Source organism: Ylistrum balloti, unplaced genomic scaffold (assembly GCF_031769215.1).
Source record: "Ylistrum balloti isolate Yb309-2 unplaced genomic scaffold, AGI_CSIRO_Ybal_v1 Utg370686, whole genome shotgun sequence".
NCBI lineage: Eukaryota > Metazoa > Mollusca > Bivalvia > Pectinida > Pectinidae > Ylistrum > Ylistrum balloti.
In genome coordinates this window covers 244,525-264,636 of record NW_026782413.1, presented here as the reverse complement: position 1 = coordinate 264,636, position 20,112 = coordinate 244,525, and the positions used below count along the sequence as shown (strand labels likewise).

At 33.5% G+C, this 20,112-nt stretch overlaps 2 protein-coding genes across 2 annotated transcripts in view; one reads left to right on the top strand and one right to left on the bottom strand.

Annotated features, from left to right (window-relative positions):
• The window catches only part of LOC132557535 (FIGNL1-interacting regulator of recombination and mitosis-like), a 52,404-nt gene extending 34,614 nt beyond the window's left edge, over positions 1–17,790 (bottom strand). The window contains exons 1-5 of the mRNA XM_060222030.1: positions 17,701–17,790; positions 16,649–16,688; positions 16,078–16,166; positions 12,813–12,917; positions 11,524–11,664 (exon numbers count right to left, since the gene is read on the bottom strand). Of these exons, the coding sequence (XP_060078013.1) occupies positions 11,524–11,664; positions 12,813–12,917; positions 16,078–16,166; positions 16,649–16,688; positions 17,701–17,790 (465 nt within the window). The remainder of the gene's footprint in view (positions 1–11,523; positions 11,665–12,812; positions 12,918–16,077; positions 16,167–16,648; positions 16,689–17,700) is intronic.
• LOC132557537 (uncharacterized) lies at positions 906–5,506 on the top strand. The gene is made up of 4 exons (XM_060222032.1): positions 906–989; positions 2,297–2,477; positions 2,979–3,091; positions 5,242–5,506. The coding sequence occupies exons 1-4, from the start codon at positions 906–908 to the stop codon at positions 5,488–5,490; spliced, it is 627 nt and encodes a 208-aa protein (XP_060078015.1). The 3' UTR covers positions 5,491–5,506.
• Positions 17,791–20,112: the final 2,322 nt, after the last annotated feature.

Genomic DNA, 20,112 nt, shown 5'->3' with positions numbered 1-20,112 from the left:
GATTACCAGACTGTAAACTAACCAGGTTATTAGTTATCAGTCTGTAGGTTTACCAGACTGTATAATAACTAGGTTATCAGTTATCAGCCTGTATGATTACCAGACTGTAAACTAACCAGGTTATCAGTCTGTATGTTTACCAGACTGTAAACTAACCAGGTTATCAGTTATCAGCCTGTATGTTTACCAGACTGTATAATAACCAGGTTATCAGTTGTCAGCATGTATGTTTACCAGACTGTAAACTAACCAGGTTATTAGTTATCAGTCTGTAGGTTTACCAGACTGTATAATAACCAGGTTATTAGATATTGGTCTGTAGGTTTACCAGACTGTAAACTAACCAGGTTATCAGTTATCAGCCTGTATGATTACAAGACTGTAAACTAACCAGGTTATTAGTTATCAGTCTGTAGGTTTACCAGACTGTATAATAACCAGGTTATCAGTTATTAGCCTGTATGATTACCAGACTGTAAACTAACCAGGTTATCAGTCTGTATGTTTACCAGACTGTATAATAACCAGGTTATCAGTTATCAGCCTGTATGATTACCAGACTGTAAACTAACCAGGTTATTAGTTATCAGTCTGTATGTTTACCAGAGTGTATAATAACCAGGTTATTAGTTATCCTGATTGTGACTTTAATCAGTGGTGATATAGAAAATGTCTCAAGTCATATGAAGGGATTGTTCATCTTGACTTTGCTGCAGTCAGTAGGAAACATGGTGTTCACATATGTACATGTACAAGAAATGTTGAATGTTAGACTGAACCTGAAGCTTTGTAGCTGATACTTCAATCTAGTTTTTGTATTTCTGGTTACTTTGATAGTTACAGTTACTCAGCAGCCTCCTTAGCATTACACCACCGATTTTGTGATTCACAACCCGGCAGATTTCATGGATTGTGAGATTGACTTCCCGGCAGATTTCATACTCCAGCACAAGTTAGATCCTGAGAACCTACACATTTTAGATGTTACAGTGAGTAATGAAACAATAGAAACGGTAAAGGTAATGCTTGAAAAAGTAAATATGGTAAACCAATGCTGCGTAAAAAAGTTCATTGTGTTGACACACTTGTTGCTTCCGTGGCTACAAACCACAAAAATAAAATGCTTTTTGAGCCAGGTGAGCTTGATAAAGATTTTCATGTGTTTGTTTTATCTCACATATTGGGCCCTGCCCCACTCACCCTATAGAGCAAAGACCCAACATTTATACAAATCTGATTCCTCTTCACTCAAGGACGCAATGGACTGAATTTTAGCAAAATCCCATCATTGCTACAGGATAATTATGATTTTAAATAATTAGTTCTATTTCCCCTATTTACCCCCACCCCCTCCCCTTCCACCCATCCCTGAAATCTGTTCAGTCATTCACGACAATTAGTGATTTGTAGGAAAAGTTGCTGGACAGATGACAGATGCCATGGCATGCCTTAAAATCACATGGCCTTTCAGGTCAGATGAGCATAAAAAAAATAACACTTTTAATTGTAAATGAAGTACATCATTGTTAAATTTATACTTAAAATGTTAAAACTGGTATTTTAAATAATCAACGATTCATAAATAAATGATAAATCTTGTACTTCAAATGGTAAAGTTCAGGCCCAAAATAAACAACACTAAATGAAGAATAGAAGACCTACAGTCTAATACAAATATTAAGCAATTAATAGGTATTACAAGACATCAGCAAGCATCTTCAAACTGGTCAAAATTAATTTTTTTCCAAAGATAACAATTATTACTAGTGTTGGGAAGCGGTTGAGATTTCCTGATCGATCATCAACTTTGTGTAACCGATCGATGATTGATTAAAATCGATTAATTCTTAATTGTCTGTTTTTGGATATTATTCAAGTCTAAATACGTATTTTGTGTTATGTTTTAACAGCAATTCACGTAATAACTAAAACTGTTGTACCTACACCATCATTTTGTGTGCTTGTTAATCGTTTATTGCACAGAATACTTTTTAATATAAACAAATGTCATTATTTTTAAAATAGTTTTATTAATGTTGAAAATAATTTCAATGTTGAAATAATCTATTTTCATACATCACGATGATCGATTACAGATTTCTTACTCGATTAATTGATCAAACATCTCAAACAAGTGATACTCGATTAACTCGATTAATCGGAACAACACTAATTGTTACACAGCCCCAGGAACTTCATAATTGGAAAAACATATAGTAGTGTATATTGTAAGTTAAAATAACAGGTCATCTTTAAGGACAATCATTATAGGAACTTTCTGTTGGATATTTTATAGCAGGTACCTGTTGATACTTGGGAGCTGTTAAATTATGCCGCCAAGCCATCTGTGTCAGATAACCACTATGAAAGTCAAGTTTTACGGTTTCGTTACGCCTATGCAGAACGACGAAATGGATTGCTAAAGATCCAACATGATGGCCAAGTGTGTGTCAATGGTGAAGTTTGTGATAAGGACAGTAAGTATCATAACAACATTTGACTACTATCATTTGCAGAAGTTTAGTCAATAGTTAATTTGGCCAGGGCAGTTTGCATTATAGTAACATGACACCTGTTAGTTTTACAATGTAACTGTGAAATTTGCCTGAAGAACAGTATGTATGACAGCAATGTGACTATTGTCCATTCAACAAGTCTTTGAAGCAGTGAAATTGCCAGAACGGTAAGTATCATAGCAAGGCACATGGAAGTGACTAAAATTCTATGTATCTAGCCTACAGTGAACTTTACCAGGACAGTAAGTATCACTGCAGGTCGCATGGAAGTGACTAAAATCCTATGTATCTAGCCTACAGTGAACTTTACCAGGACAATATGAATGGTTTCTAGACAAATGGGAATGATCATCTACTTTACCATCAATATTTTTCAATATCAATGGTTTTCCAAGACAACAGTAAATATTTGTTTTCTATTGAATTGTTTGCCCTTCATTACAAAAATCCATTCTTTTTCAGCTTTTTTCAAGGTGATCCACGATTTCAGCGACAACTACTATCAAATCATAGGCATTACTGATCAAAACCAGAACAAGGTCCTCTACATGGATGGCATAAACCTCAAAACAAGGGTAAGAAACAGTTTATGTATAGACAATGCGTCTATAGTCATATCATTCCTATACTGTACAGAGCATAGAGTTATGACATGTCGCTGACTATCTGGTATAGAAAAAGGGTACGTAATTGTAAAGTGTAGTTACCATGTAGCAGAATGTCCTAGACACAGAAGCGAAATTCACTTTTCTTTTCAAAATGAATGTTATGCACAGCACATTGTATACCTATGGTATATATGCTGATTGTAAATAAAAAAATCATCTGTATCATCTAGCCATTTCATCTTTCGAGGATTTGTTCTTACATGTGGGACTCATCAGCCAAAATAATGTATAGATGGAGATGCCTCGTTAAATCCAACATTCAACACATTACAAAAACACAGTAAATGACATTTTATTATTGGATAAATAAAAAGAAAAAAAAATTAAATGAAAGAATTAAGACATAGCATGCTGATATTTTGTTGTTATAACACAGGAAAACTTTCTATGTAACAGAATAACATACAGCCATGTTAATAAAAATGTTGATATTTTGTTATAAAACAGGAAAACATTCTATGTTACAGAATAACAGAGTCATGTTTATGACAATGCTGATATTTTGTTGTTATAACACAGGAAAACTTTCTATGTAACAGAATAACATACAGTCATGTTTATGACAATGTTGATATTTTGTCATAAAACAGGAAAACTTTCTATGTAACAGAATAATATAGTCATGTTAATAACAATGTTGATATTTTGTTATAACACAGGAAAACTTTCTATGTTACAGAATAACATAGCCATGTTTATGACAATGTTGATATTTTGTTATAACACAGGAAAACTTTCTATGTAACAGAATAACATAGTCATGTTTATGACAATGTTGATATTTTGTTATAACACAGGAAAACTTTCTATGTAACAGAATAACATAGCCATGTTTATGACAATGTTGATATTTTGTTATAACACAGGAAAACTTTCTATGTAACAGAATAACATACAGTCATGTTTATGACAATGTTGATATTTTGTCATAAAACAGGAAAACTTTCTATGTAACAGAATAATATAGTCATGTTAATAACAATGTTGATATTTTGTTATAACACAGGAAAACTTTCTATGTAACAGAATAACATAGCCATGTTTATGACAATGTTGATATTTTGTTATAACACAGGAAAACTTTCTATGTAACAGAATAACATAGCCATGTTTATGACAATGTTGATATTTTGTTATAACACAGGAAAACATTCTATGTAACAGAATAACATAGCCATGTTTATGACAATGTTGATATTTTGTTATAACACAGGAAAACTTTCTATGTAACAGAATAACATAGCCATGTTTATGACAATGTTGATATTTTGTCATAAAACAGGAAAACTTTCTATGTAACAGAATAATATAGTCATGTTAATAACAATGTTGATATTTTGTTATAACACAGGAAAACTTTCTATGTAACAGAATAACATAGCCATGCTTATGACAATGTTGATATTTTGTCATAACACAGGAAAACTTTCTATGTAACAGAATAATATAGTCATGTTAATAACAATGTTGATATTTTGTTATAACACAGGAAAACTTTCTATGTAACAGAATAACATAGCCATGCTTATGACAATGTTGATATTTTGTTATAACACAGGAAAACTTTCTATGTAACAGAATAACATACAGTCATGTTTATGACAATGTTGATATTTTGTTATAACACAGGAAAACTTTCTATGTAACAGAATAACATAGCCATGTTTATGACAATGTTGATATTTTGTTATAACACAGGAAAACTTTCTATGTAACAGAATAACATAGTCATGTTTATGACAATATTGATATTTTGTTGTTATTACACAGGAAAACTATCTATGTAACAGAATAACATACAGCTATGTTAATAACCATGTTGATATTTTGTTATAACACAGGAAAACTTTCTATGTAACAGAATAACATAGTCATGTTTATGACAATGTTGATATTTTGTTGTTATTACACAGGAAAACTATCTATGTAACAGAATAACATACAGCTATGTTAATAACCATGTTGATATTTTGTTATAACACAGGAAAACATTCTATGTTACAGAATAACATACAGCTATGATAACCACTAATGCAGATATGCTTTCTATGTAACAGGAATACAAACATGGATATGATGACAACAGCCTTGACACAAGATTTGTCTTTGAGTTAATAGGAAATAACTCATGGAAAATAATGGCAAAAGAAACAGGTCATGTTATTGAGTTTGACTTAGAGACAGGCATGTACCTGCCAAAGAAAGCTGATGATCAAAAGGCCAGTCCTCCTATCTTCTGTAACCCTGATGTTGGTCCACGATTGCAGGCATATGTGCCGGTACAAATGAAAATAACGACAGTCTAATACAGCAAGGGTATGAAAATCCACTAGCCAGATGACCGTGGCTACCAAATTTTAAAACTTTGGCTAGCCCAGGGTTTGTGACATTTTTAAACTTTGGCTAGTGGAAATTACAGACCCACTAGCCCAGGGTTAGTGACATTTTTAAACTTTGGCTAGTGGAAATTACAGACCCACTAGCCCAGGGTTAGTGACATTTTTAAACTTTGGCTAGTGGAAATTACAGACCCACTAGCCCAGGGTTAGTGACATTTTTAAACTTTGGCTAGTGGAAATTACAGACCCACTAGCCCAGGGTTAGTGACATTTTTAAACTTTGGCTAGTGGAAATTACAGACCCACTAGCCCAGGGTCAGTGACATTCTTTAGGGTTTTTTTCTCAGCTGTCACTAGTGAATTATGATCATAGCATAAGTATTTCTTAATTCATGAACTGGAATAACTTCACTGGAGATGAAATCTGTACAAACTTGCCTGAGAAAAATCCAGAATCCTGAATTTTTTCTGATTTATTTCCCTTTCAATTTCAGGGAATGAGTAATGAATCTGAATTTTGTAGACAACAGATTCCTTTCAGATTTGTTTTCTTTTAAATTAATTCATTTGTTAATGAATTTTAAAACATCAACATATTTCTTTAATATTTCATAAAGTGGTGCAAATATTTGGGGCTAACAGAAAATTGTTTTGGGCTAGTGGAATTTAGCAGGCCATTAGCCCTGGGCTAGTGCATTGAACAAAATGTTTACACCCCTGTATAACAGGATAATAGTGAAACATAGCAAACCTTCATCTTTATTGTATAGAATATATCATGTTTGTTAGTCTTGTATCATTTTTTATTCAACACTATTTTTAGATGAAGTGGTGGATGTTTGACAAGTTTCACAAACCTATAACCATCAGTATTCATGACCTTTATGCAGTGTAAAATAAGCTTTGTTTAAATTAATCATCAATTTTGTTCAGTTAAGAAGAGTCATAAGAAGTTATGATGAAGATGATATTTAAGTTAAAGTTTACTTGCCATATTTCAGGTATTAATCTTGTATATAAACAAAACATAATTTTATAACAGTCCGTCCTTCCATCACAAACATTTTAGCTATCGTAAGTGGAGATACATATATCTGTTTCTTGAAATTGGCTGAATTAACATCAGTAATTGCTTGAGTCTGTCATAATTTTTTTTTATATTTCAGTCTATGTTTTTCAGATATTAGGGTTGTAAAGAGCAGGAAATATTATTTCTTTAATTACAAGTGATTTTTTTCTTTTAAGCCTAAGTTATCAGTTACTTAGTCTACCTGACAATAAGCCCAGGGGGTTAAGATATTATTCCGGTGTGGGCTTATTTATTACAGGACAAAGAAAAACAATGAGGTGTGTGCTTATTACGGGGCAAAGAAAAACAGTGAGGTGTGGTCTTATTACAGGACAAAGAAAAACAGTGAGGTGTGGTCTTATTACAGGACAAATATAAAACTTGGGGTGTCTGCTTATTACAGGACAAAGAAAAACAGTGAGGTGTGGTCTTATTACGGGGCAAAGAAAAACAGTGAGGTGTGGTCTTATTACAGGACAAAGAAAAACAGTGAGGTGTGGTCTTATTACAGGACAAATATAAAAATTGGGGTGTCTGCTTATTACAGGACAAAGAAAAACAATGAGGTGTGGTCTTATTACAGGACAAATATAAAAATTGGGGTGTCTGCTTATTACAGGACAAAGAAAAACAGTGAGGTGTGGTCTTATTACAGGACAAATATAAAACTTGGGGTGTCTGCTTATTACAGGACAAAGAAAAACAATGAGGTGTGGTCTTATTACAGGACAAATATAAAAATTGGGGTGTCTGCTTATTACAGGACAAAGAAAAACAGTGAGGTGTGGTCTTATTACAGGACAAATATAAAACTTGGGGTGTCTGCTTATTACAGGACAAAGAAAAACAATGAGGTGTGGTCTTATTACAGGACAAATATAAAAATTGGGGTGTCTGCTTATTACAGGACAAAGAAAAACAGTGAGGTGTGGTCTTATTACAGGGCAAAGATAAAACTTGGGGTGTCTGCTTATTACAGGACAAAGAAAAACAATGAGGTGTGGTCTTATTACAGGACAAATATAAAAATTGGGGTGTCTGCTTATTACAGGACAAAGAAAAACAGTGAGGTGTGGGCTTATTACAGGACAAAGATAAAACTTGGGGTGTCTGCTTATTACAGGACAAAGAAAAACAATGAGGTGTGGTCTTATTACAGGACAAAGAAAAACAGTGAGGTGTGGGCTTATTACAGGACAAAGAAAAACAATGAGGTGTGGTCTTATTACAGGACAAAGAAAAACAGTGAGGTGTGGGCTTATTACAGGACAAAGAAAAACAATGAGGTGTGGGCTTATTACAGGACAAAGAAAAACAGTGAGGTGTGGTCTTATTACAGGGCAAAGATAAAACTTGGGGTGTCTGCTTATTACAGGACAAAGAAAAACAGTGAGGTGTGGGCTTATTACAGAGCAAAGATAAAAATTGGGGTGTGTGCTTATTACAGGACAAAGAAAAACAGTGAGGTGTCTGCTTATTACAGGACAAAGAAAAACAATGAGGTGTGGTCTTATTACAGGACAAAGAAAAACAGTGAGGTGTGGTCTTATTACAGGGCAAAGATAAAACTTGGGGTGTCTGCTTATTACAGGACAAAGAAAAACAGTGAGGTGTGGGCTTATTACAGAGCAAAGATAAAAATTGGGGTGTGTGCTTATTACAGGACAAAGATAAAACTTGGGGTTTGAGCTTATTACAGGACAAAAATAAAACTGCGGGTGTGGGCCTATTACAAGACAAAGATAAACCTGGGGATGTGGGCCTATTACAGACAAAGATAAACCTGGGGATATGGGCCTATTACAAGACAAAGATAAACCTGGGGATGTGGGCCTATTACAAGACAAAGATAAACCTAGGGATGTGGGCCTATTACAGGACAAAGAAAAACAGTCAGGTGTGGGCTTATTACAGGACAACGATAAAACTGGAATGGGCTTATTATAGGGCTATGAAATAGTATATTGACAAAAAAGATCAGCTTAGTTCCAGGCATGGGCTTATTACTTGATACATACAGTACTGTCTGAGTCAGTCACAAGTAAATTTTATAGTTTCAAATGAATTTTTTTGTTTCCATCATGCTTTCTGTGTAGCTCATTCTGTTACCATGGTGACATTTTTTTGTTTATATGTATATTGGCTATCATTTATCAGTATTGTGTATTGACAGTGTGGAATAGCTATTCACATACAAAAGGTGGGCTCTGTTAGTTTAGTTGGTTAATGTGTTGGTCTACATAGCCTTTGGTAAAGACCTGAAATGTGTGTTTTGACACTCCCTAGTCATGACTGCTTGTGTTTCTCAGGGAGATGTGAAACTGACAGGTCTGTAATGACGTGGTTGAGTTGTTGAGCAAGACACTTTACCCTTATTACATAAAATGGCATGTAACAGGCCCCTCATGTGTTAATCAGTGTGATAGTCACCAGCTACTATAAGACGACCGTGCCTCAAAATGACCCTGGGTATGCACAAGGTGATTAACTCAAGAACAATGTAAGACACTGATACCAGTGTTACTTTACTAAATCAAAGACCAGAGATCAGGTCCACATCGAACATTCCAGTCATCAGTCATTTTTTTCCACATCAGTGATATAATTGTCAAGATATTTTTCAGGTTGGAGAGGATATGTAAAGTAAAAGTTCTTACAAGAAGTCATTTGATATGCTGTAGTGGCCAGTTCCACAGAGAGACAAAAGGGCCCTTAAACTCTTGAACATCTATGACCAGATTTCAAACACAAAGTGTAGCCCAATCAACTCTCATGGAATAGTACATTGTTACCACTTAAAGGGTTTTTTGGCCATGATTTTGGCCCCAATAATGATAAATTGTGGCCAAAACCTTTTGATGTACATCCAGAAAATTACCAATATGACTTGTTTGTACTGTGTTATCACCGTTTCATTATACTATTTTCCAGCTAGTGTACATAGGATTACAGTTTTGTTGATTCATTACCATCTCGTACACTAATCATTGTTCGATAAAGGTGACGGTGTAGCCAATAAAAAATCACACATAAACAGTGTTAATCCTAATATTTTGAAACTGTGAGTACAGTGTACCCACCAAAATGTAATATTTTGGAGAATGCTTTAAAACCATGTGAAGAAGTTTTAAATTTCATCAACTGGAGGAGATTTTGTCCCTTCAATGAGGGATAATAAAGAAAACTACCTAGTTTTTGTTATTGGTTGTGATGTCTATTCTATAGTGATGTTTACAGTATTGCCAACCTCTTGTACTCTGATATCTGGTCGTAGCCCTTCAAAATTAAAAGGGTCATCAAGGAAAGCGACCTTATAATCAATTCCAACATATAGTTATCCCATCTGTTTATACTGAGATGATGTTCCAATATTATGTTTGAACATTGTTTTGACCAAACCAGATCTAAAAAGTTATTCAAATCTTTTAGAATACTGCACAAATTCAAGAGATATGTGATTTTTTTTCACATTTTTCACAATTTGAGCAGGTGAATCCTATGGCAAACATCAGGTTGACCTGACAAAATCAGGTGAGTTGGCAATACTGCAGGTTTTACTGTACTAGAAATCCTTGAAATCAATATTAACTGGCTAGTATAAGATCTATTGCTATGCTAATTAACAGTACTGTTGGGTATCATTATCACTCTTTACATCTGGTCTATGATAAGGTGATCAATTAGAGATCAAACCTTCATCAATCATGTTTACATCTTGGCCAGGTGTGAAGAGACACGTTGATTGTTTTTCTCTTTTTAAGTTTACATCAATAAAAAATTCATAGGAATTCTCTCTGTTCTTATTTGTTCAATACAAAATTTCATAGCAAGTGTATCCCTTTTCAGTCTCTTATACAACATTCTGCTTCACATTTAACTATGTGTACCACAACTAAATGATCAACTTTCTCATATTTTTTTCTCAATGAAATATAGGAATTTAACAATTTCATTAACACTGCTGAAATGATAAAACTTTTCCACTGATGATATACTATATACTTTTGACCAAGAGCAGTGCTTTCTAGTCAATGCATTAAAAATGTAGCGACTTTCTCTTCAGATGTAAATGAAGCAAAGGTTGAATAAGTTGGTTTTCAAGCAAATTTCTGGTTTTATTTAATCTGATATATCAAATTTTTTGTAAGCAATTCTTACCAGATAACAGCATGAATCAGTTAATTTGAAAATGATGTCATCTTGTTGTCAAGCATAATGTCAAACTATCTGATGTCAAAAAATGCACTAATTTTTCCTGAACTCTTTTAAACAACATTAAAAGGAAAATTTATCAGTTTCCCATCTACTCATCATATACATCACTCAAGTAACAGAATATATCTATAATTTTAATGTGTGTGAAGCACAAGAGAAAAATACAAATCTTCTGTCATATTGATTTTCAAAAATTTTAAAAACATTTTAAAAATGTAAATAACAATCCTGAAAAAAAGAGATATCCCCCGCAAACTGTCTTTGAATTATATGATATTCAACTGGAAACCATTACAAATTCTCTATCATTTATACATTTATCCCTGAAGATTTTCAGAAAATACTGGGATGAAATAGAATTTCATAATGTTGTCCATAACTACTTCAACCCTGTTCCCGTGTCGTCAGAAATTTGCTGTGTGAATTTTTAGATGACATTTAAAATTCAGCTCTTAATTTCTACCGAAGAATGTAGGAAAATAATTGAAATTACCCATGTTCAATATATGAATACATCTGACAATTTGTTCAAAAGTCTTATACAGAATCAAAAAAAGTTTGTATTTTGATTGAATATCTTTATCTATTTGTCGATGGATTTTTGGATTCTAAGGCAAATGCATTCTACTGTACAGTAATAAGGCTGATTGATTGTTCAGGTTCCATTATATTCTTAACTTACTTTGAAAACATTAAAAAGAATTAAGAAATCCTACCTTACAGTGACTGTATGTACCCTTCAGAATGTGGAGAGTTCCAACAGGAAGTGAGTGCACATGACTCCAACACAGAGCTACCTGGGAACTCTGGGAAAACCTTACACATGTTTCACAGCAGTCCACAATCTCTAGTAGCAACTGGAATATTATACATCAATCCATGTAAAAAAGAGTTCAAAAGCACCATAAGACATGTTAAGCTTTTTTTCAAAAGTTATGCAAACTGGTACACTATGTATGTTGTCACTTCTACTACTCATCGATCAGACATGTACTTTCTATTATCTATGTTGAAATACACAGTTTCACACACAGATGCAGATGAAGAAAAAGCAGATCAAGTGCTCATTTCCCTATGTACTTTTTTATTTTAATTCCAATACAAACTCTTACAAGACTACAGAAGAAAACAAATACAATGAGAATTCAATAAAAATGACTGTGTTGTTGTAAAAGCCTGATTAGTCTATTCCCTACACTTGTTTCTTAAATCTAACTGTTTCCTTCTGAATATCACACATTTCACTCACCCTTAAGAATACACTAATATATTTCATTCATGATTCAAGCTGATAGTATTTTAATACCAGAATGCTTTGTGGAAATTTGACAAAACAAATCAAAGCCTTTCTTCAGAAGTCTTTGAACTAAAAACACCAGGGACAAATCAAAGACAGTAAAAAACCTATACATCTGAAATGTTGTCTCAACTAGGTTAGAAAGCTGTCTGATTAAGTTTGATTTTGATTCCGAAGGAACATAGATAATTTGACCTTTCTATGTCACATTTTATACAAAGATGAAATGTGTTGATCAGTTACAATAGGGAATTACATATTTAAAAAAAAAAAAAAAAAAAAAAAGTTTTCTATTTAATGCGAATAAACTTTGATTAAAAACATGCTGGGCATGTCTAATGAAAAAATATGAAACAAGACCAATTTCATTAGTTTTAACTGCTTACAGAATTTTCACATCACTTTCATGGCTATTTCAAAGTAAATGATTCTATTAGTTCTAGACCTCTGACATCAGGAAATCCTCTTGGATAATCATGACACATATGACATTATGAAATTACCAAAGTTATTCAATACATTGATCAAGTTTTGTATCTTGACCTGTTTTTTTTTTTTAAATGAATCATAAACAGAATCCAGACCAGATCAAGATTCCTACAAAGGTTATCTAAAATCATTTCAAATGAACAGTGACTAATATGAAATAAGATCCTGGTCATGTACGCTGGAGAGCATGCAGGGAAATGAGGATCAGAAGTAGTATACCTGTAGATAAGTGAGAATGTCCTCCTGGACACTGTCAAGGTCCTGCTTGTTCTGACCCAAAAGATTCTGTACTGTCTCTAAGATATTATCAAATGTATCACATATCTGGAAAAGAAATAAAATACACATAGGCTTAAACACTTTAAAAAAAAAAAAAAAAAATTTAAAACCACAACACCTCCATAATCCATTTGAGTACAAAGATCTTATGATATTTGCCATAACTAGAAAATGGCCAGTGTATGTTGTGTGTTTATGACTTTAAGTGACATCATGACTCACAATAACACCAACCATTTTTTCATTACCTCAGCATGAGACATAGGCTTCATAGGCAGGGGACAGTGCTCATTCAAACATAACTCACTAACATGTTAGTTTTTCACAAAGATGTTATCAGTGTTACTGGTGGAGGAACAGTCCAAAACTAAGGCAACAGGTACAACGGTCTTTCTAAGAACTCAAGTGTCTATTTTTCATTTTCTCTTGGTTTGAAAAATCTGAATGTATCTACACATATCACTATAACTCCAAAACATATTCTGTTCAATTTGTAAATAAAAGGAGAGTTGTTGTAAAATAATCACACTAAAAGAAGCATAAGATAAAGGGTAGATCATGGAATTGATAACACAGATATCTACCTTGTCTACTATAAGGGATGCCTATAATGTCAAAAACATCTATTTTACTTATCATCTGAGACAAATTCACAAAAAACATATTAACAAATTATCAATCTCACAATTATTTTATTGTGGAATACACAATTCTATTTTCAAATTCATAAAATGTTTTATTTAATTTGCAGTTAGCTACTGATTATGTATATTCCTAGTTTCATGTTAAAATTGGAAAAAATACTTCTTTGAATATGAGATAAGTTTTTCTGAAAGTAGTTCGAAACTGAAAGTGAAAATGATATAAAATTCTAGGAAAACAAAAGTGAAAGAAGAAGATTTATTTCTCATATGAATAATATCATGTATTGGATAAATAATGTATATATTTCTGTACCAAGAACAAGGGAAAATTTTTGCATAGCTTAGAATGAACTTGTAATACCAGAAACTTACTTTAACATCCCAATGTTAAGACAGAGTAGTTACACAAGTTGCAGAGGACACATGCTACTAACTGGTCAAAATAATCATATTTTCATTAAATTTTAAACAAATACTCCTGTCTTTCCCCATCAAAATACCTTATGGCATTTTCATGACAGTGGGAGTATAAATGGGGCTTAGCATTATTACAGAGAGCAGTATTAATTATAGCAATCCAAAAAAAAAAATCATTCTGGGATAGGGGAGACAACTCTAATTAATATATGCTTGAATTATAAGAGATGCAAACACTACTGTATGAAAACAGCAATCATCTACACTTTGTAATTAAGTTAAGTTTATGATAGAGACTCGGACATTAATCATCATTTCTCTTGATTATTGAGAAAATATAAGCCAACAACAAAGGGTCCAATGGGCCTGTATCAATCACCTTTCAGACAGGTGAGCTAAATGGAATTAAGACAATATTACTCTTAAAGGTAAAAATAATTAATTTCATTGACATCACTTCTGACAATGATGTGCAAAAAATGAATTTAGATTTTCTCATGCAAAATCAAACCATCAGTCAGAGAAACAGCATCAGGTTTAGATGAAAAGATTTTTCATGACCTTCAGATATACTGAAGTAATTTTCATATTGATTTATTTCTTGAATACCATCAGGTATAAATGCCAAACATTTAAATACAAGAGATCCTAGCACCCACCATCATTTGATCTTTATTTGTACTTAAAAAGTTAGATTTTCCACTTCTTTCCTCTGTTTTTGCTCTACTTAATGAAATTTGAGAATTCTTCTTAAGATATAACAATTATAATCATTAACTGCAAAATCCAAGATGGCCACCTGTCAGCCAATATGTTTCTTTTTTCTTAAAATCTAAAAGGAATAACTAGATACCAAGGGGAACATACACACTGAATTTGAGAAAGCTCCATCTAGTTCTTTTCAAGAAAAAGTGATACCAAACCTTTATAGTCAAAATCCTAGATTAGAAAGATCCACGTTATTCTCAAGAAATAGTGCTAACAAACTTCAATATCTAAATCCCAGACAGTCGCCTGTCAGCCATTTTGTTTTCCTGATCCATCCCAAAATCAAAAAGGCAAAATTAGGGACCAAGAAGAGTGTTTAAATGAAATTTGTGAAAGATCCTCAAGTACTTCAAGAAACAGCCATACCAAACTACCATTCTCAATATCAAAGATGGCCATCTGTCCGCCATTTGTTTTTCTGATCAGTCTCAAAATGAAAGAGCACAAGTGAACAACCTACCTATGAAATATGAGAAAGATCTATCCAGTACTTCTCAGGAAACATCAACAACAATCTTCAATCATCAAAATTCAAGATGGTCACCTGCTAGCCATCTTTTTTACCCGATCAGTCCCAAAACAAAAAATATATAAATACAGACTACTGCATATCTACTTATGAAATTTTAGAATGATCCATCCATCATTTGTCCAGAAAAAGCACAACCATAGGCTACCAAGTACTTCATGAAGACATTGCTGTGATCATATTATAGCCTTAGTGGTTGGCAAATTGAGATATATTTCAGTGGTCAATAAAATTTTCAAAAACAGTTGGTAGTATGTGTAAAGTTATTCTGATGTGAAATTTGCAGATGTGATGAGTTAACAGAAAATATATGAAATTCACTGCATCCTGATAGAAGATTGCTACTGAAACACTTTGCAGTTCCGCAAAAATAAAGCCCCCAAAAAATAAATACTTTTACAGTATACACCTTTTTCTGTCATTCCTTTAAATTCCTCAATGTTTCATTTATTATTTTAGAGTATTCTAATTATTTTCACAACTTTACGCTGTCATACATTTTGTTAACAGGTGTCATTATCATTTCATTTGGAATCATCTTCAGATGGTTACATTGTTGTCAACTACATCTTCATACCAGTCGCTGTCCTTCATTTTCCATATTTAATGAATAAATATAAAGATTTTGTCAACTTCATATTCTACTCCTTCATTTTTCAGTTGAAATTAATTTCAGAAAGTTGTTGAAAAATAAATACATTTGACTCATGCAAAACAGCTTGGGCTAAATTATGATGTAGATCATAGATACTGATAATTTGTACAGAAAAAAAAAGGTGTGTGATAGGACTTTTTTTCTGTTTCCCTAATGGCATATTCCCTGCTGAAATGGTGAAAGAATCTGTACCTTTGATACTATCTGGCTATAAACCCGCCACTCTGCTTCCAGAACATCAACACAGGGAAGGAAGGATTGACAAATGATTTTTAATATTCCTGAAATGAAATCAGATTCATGATTAACTTACAAATATCCAGGATAACTTATAAAAGTAAAGCTGTGACAGTAGACCTCCGTGCTGAAACTTATATATATTGCTACAGGGTGTTTGGAGGGGAATTCTCAAAGTCACCAGGAACGTAAATTATTCCTTAATGTTACAAACGGTGATTTCGAGTTCAATCCTGTATCAGTTACTATTCATGATACTGTTAATATACCAGGTGTGTGTTTGTATTCCCTGTAATCCATTTGTTCCATCTGCTGATGTCCAAAAAATGTGACTCAAACGAGCCTAGAAACATCATCCAACATAAAAGAAAAGTTTGATTTACAAATTTATTTACAAAATCTGCTGAAGTCTGGCTTGGATTTTGATATCAAATTACCAACAGATCAATGATTGATAATCCTCTTAATAGGCGAGTAAATTATAGTGAAAATATTAATACATTAATTGTTTGTATCTTCTACTTACCAACTTGTTCCTGTATTCCCTGTGCATCATGACAATAGGTCTATTTGTGTGATTAAGGCCATCAACATCTTGTAATTGAACCAACCTGACTATAACAAGCTACAGTTACCTTACTGTGTTTTCATCAACTTAACAAAACATGGGATACAAGATTGTGAAATTCAAAGGCACAAACTTCAGAAACAGGACAAGAATCATGGGTTCATTCCTCCCAAATCTCAAAGAATAGATTTACTCTCTTTATGTCCAGCTAGATCCACCGAAGTCTGATTTGTTTGTATTTTAGTTGGGTAGATCAGTCCAAGTGTTAAAACTGGTTTTATATCCTTTGTCACTTGAAGTTTTCACAGTTATAATGCCTAGGTGTGAGTGGGTGCCATGCCACAAAGTTTCTGGACGCACTGCCAAAACTTCATGAAAATAAGTCTTCAGTGTGCATATCAAGATCAATTTCAAAACAACAAAGAATGTATTTCAAAAGACATATTATTAGATATTAAGTTTTAACTGACTTTTATGTAATTGATGATAAACTGTATTACTAAATTTGGTGACACCATGTATTCCATCATATTTCATCATATAACTACATTTGTTGGTATGAATTGAAATAAATTTTTGTTTGTTAGGCAAGTATGCTTTAACATCTCCAATGCCAGTGAATCCGTGGCCAAAGTAAGAAGTCCAAATGACAAATATATTTCATATATGTTGAAGGTCAAAATGTAGTTTTGTACAGGACACACCATCTCACAAAATAAACTTACAGTGACTAGTAGTTTACAATATAGAGCCCAGAAAAGCGTTCCTTTGATGAAGACCAAATGTCAATGATACCCAACACACTGCCTCCGCAAAGTGAACCAATGACCCAAGTATTAAGTTCAAGTGACATATAGTGGAGAATAGAGCCCAGACAAGATAAAGGCTGGAAAGAGGACAGACAAAATGAAAACCTGTCGTCCCTATTTCCTGGTGAGGGACATATAAATTTATGATATCTGAAAGAAAAGGAGCAATCAGATGATCGATTGGTAATTGCAAAAGGATACAACAAGTTTGGGCAGGGCCTCTTCCAAATTCTGCTGGCATTGTTCTTCATTCCAGCTGACCACAGACTCCAGAAATGTGGTCTGGGACATGATGATTTTTCTTATCTCAGCTTCGTCTTTTCTTCTGTACTGGTACCTTCTGAAAGATAAAACAGGCTATAGCTGAAATTCACAGGCCAATATTTGTTGTTGAAACATTTCGTGCAGTAATTAAGACAAATAATTAACTAACGGGACACCTGTCATATCATATTTGTATCCCCCATCAGAAAAGGATCAGGATCACTTTTTCCTCAACAGAAAAGGACCTTGGGATTGCTTTTCCCCCCGTAAGAAAAGGATCCCCCCCTTTAGTATTTTGATCCCCCTTGTGAATTTTATTTTAAACTTTATAGCTTTATAAATAAAATGAGATATGATAGGTAACTGTGTCTGGGACTTGGTCACTGATACCTGGGTTACCTGTACAGGTGTGATTACATAACACCTGTGGAGCCAAGGCTGACGAGGTCAAGCTCCAGATTACCCTGTACAGGTAGTGATTGACAGGGGCTTAAATGATGACTGCATACATAATTACTCTATATATAACCTGTCCCAAATATACTTCATGGAAAATAAGTTTATGGATTCAATGGAGAATTGTTATATACATGTATGCATGTAGACTTCTGCATATATACGTGCAAAGGGAAAATTAACAGTTGACCTAAAAGGATATATTTTGATGAAAGAGAGATTTTATGGTCAATAATTATAACAGAAAGAGACGTACAATAAGAAAATAGTATTTTTAAATTGAATGTATTAATTTTAAAGTGGAAAATGTATATTAAACACAGCTTTTATGTAAAATGATGACCTCAATCAATCTGTAATGGAATTTATCCACAGGTAACTTTAATTGATCACTGGGTATACCTGCCATGTGCACATGGGTGCTCACTCAGGTTTGAACACCTCTACCCTTAATCCTCTTATGGAATTGACTGGTTGGCCAGGTGTAATTAACAACTTCACAGCTAACATAACACCTATCATCGTATTTTCACTATCACCTTAAATATACATAGTTTATATACATATATGCATTGTTAATATAACTTCTCTTAAGGGGGATCAAAATATTATAGGGGGGGGGGGGGGGGGTCATTTTCTGATGGTGGATCCAAATATGATATGTCACCGGTATATAAATACTTACATTATCATCATAAATCAGAACCTCTTTTTACTTAATCAATAATCACGCTAATAGTATACATGTAAATATACAGAACTAGCTAACCACATTCTTCATGCTTTATCAAAGGCGCAGTCAATAGTAAGATACAAAACAAAACAAGAGTCTTGTAACATCAATTAAAAGAATATCCAACTATTCATTCAAGTAGTGAAACTAAATTCTCGACACATCACTAGCCTCAGTTTTTGGAAATTTCTCTTTTTAATTCAAGTGGTAGAGTGTCAAGTTTAGACATTGAAGGGTCTCTGTAGTTCAAATCAAAACATTTCCTACTAGATATGGTACCATTGATCAGTCCAAAGGTAAAAGCTATAGAGATCAAGATGCTTCATTGGAGGCACCAAAATTACAAAATATTGTGGAGAAGGGAGCAGCATATGGGTAAAAGGAGGGACTTGTGAAGGAGAAATTTAAGTTCAACTAGAGTATTTAGGTTTGGCCAGGTACGTGTACGGCTTGCCTCTTCAAACTGCATGTGCCGAATATCCTGCAATCTAGCCTTGAACCCAATCTGTCGCAACCCAACCAGCTAGTTCAGCCAGTCCAACTGTTTCAACCACTTATGGGAAAAGTGACTGAAAAGTCTCAGGCTGGAGACAAATGTAGCTCACAGTTCAAACCGCGTTAGGGGCAGTTTCTTTCCAATAATTATATAACTGGAAATAACATAATCCTAGTGAGTGCTCTAACAGCAATTAAACATAGGCCTATTACATGATAATTCATAGCCAAAGAATTATGCAACCTAATAATGCTGTTTTTTATATAAAATGAGCCTTTTCGAAGTATTCAAAAACTTCAAAAAAAGCTTGTTTTCCTTTTAAACCTTTTTCTGGTTTAAGCATGTGCATCCATTCATTCACACAACATAAGTTGTTAAGAAACTTCTCCTGATCAGATCTGACACTTATATTTAGTGTACAAGTAGGCCTTGGCCAATACTACTTCAAAATGGTTCATTGAAAATATGTAAACAACCCCTCTGCACTCCAGACTAGTGCGCTATGTATAATCAGGAAACTATATATCAGCGATAGGTACACGACTACAATTTGTTACAAACATGTGGAAATTTGGGATAAGTTTTCGAGTCAATCGTTTCAAGGTGTTCTTATCTATGAAGAAAATTGTAATACCATGCCATTTTTTCCTGTCAAATATGCCGC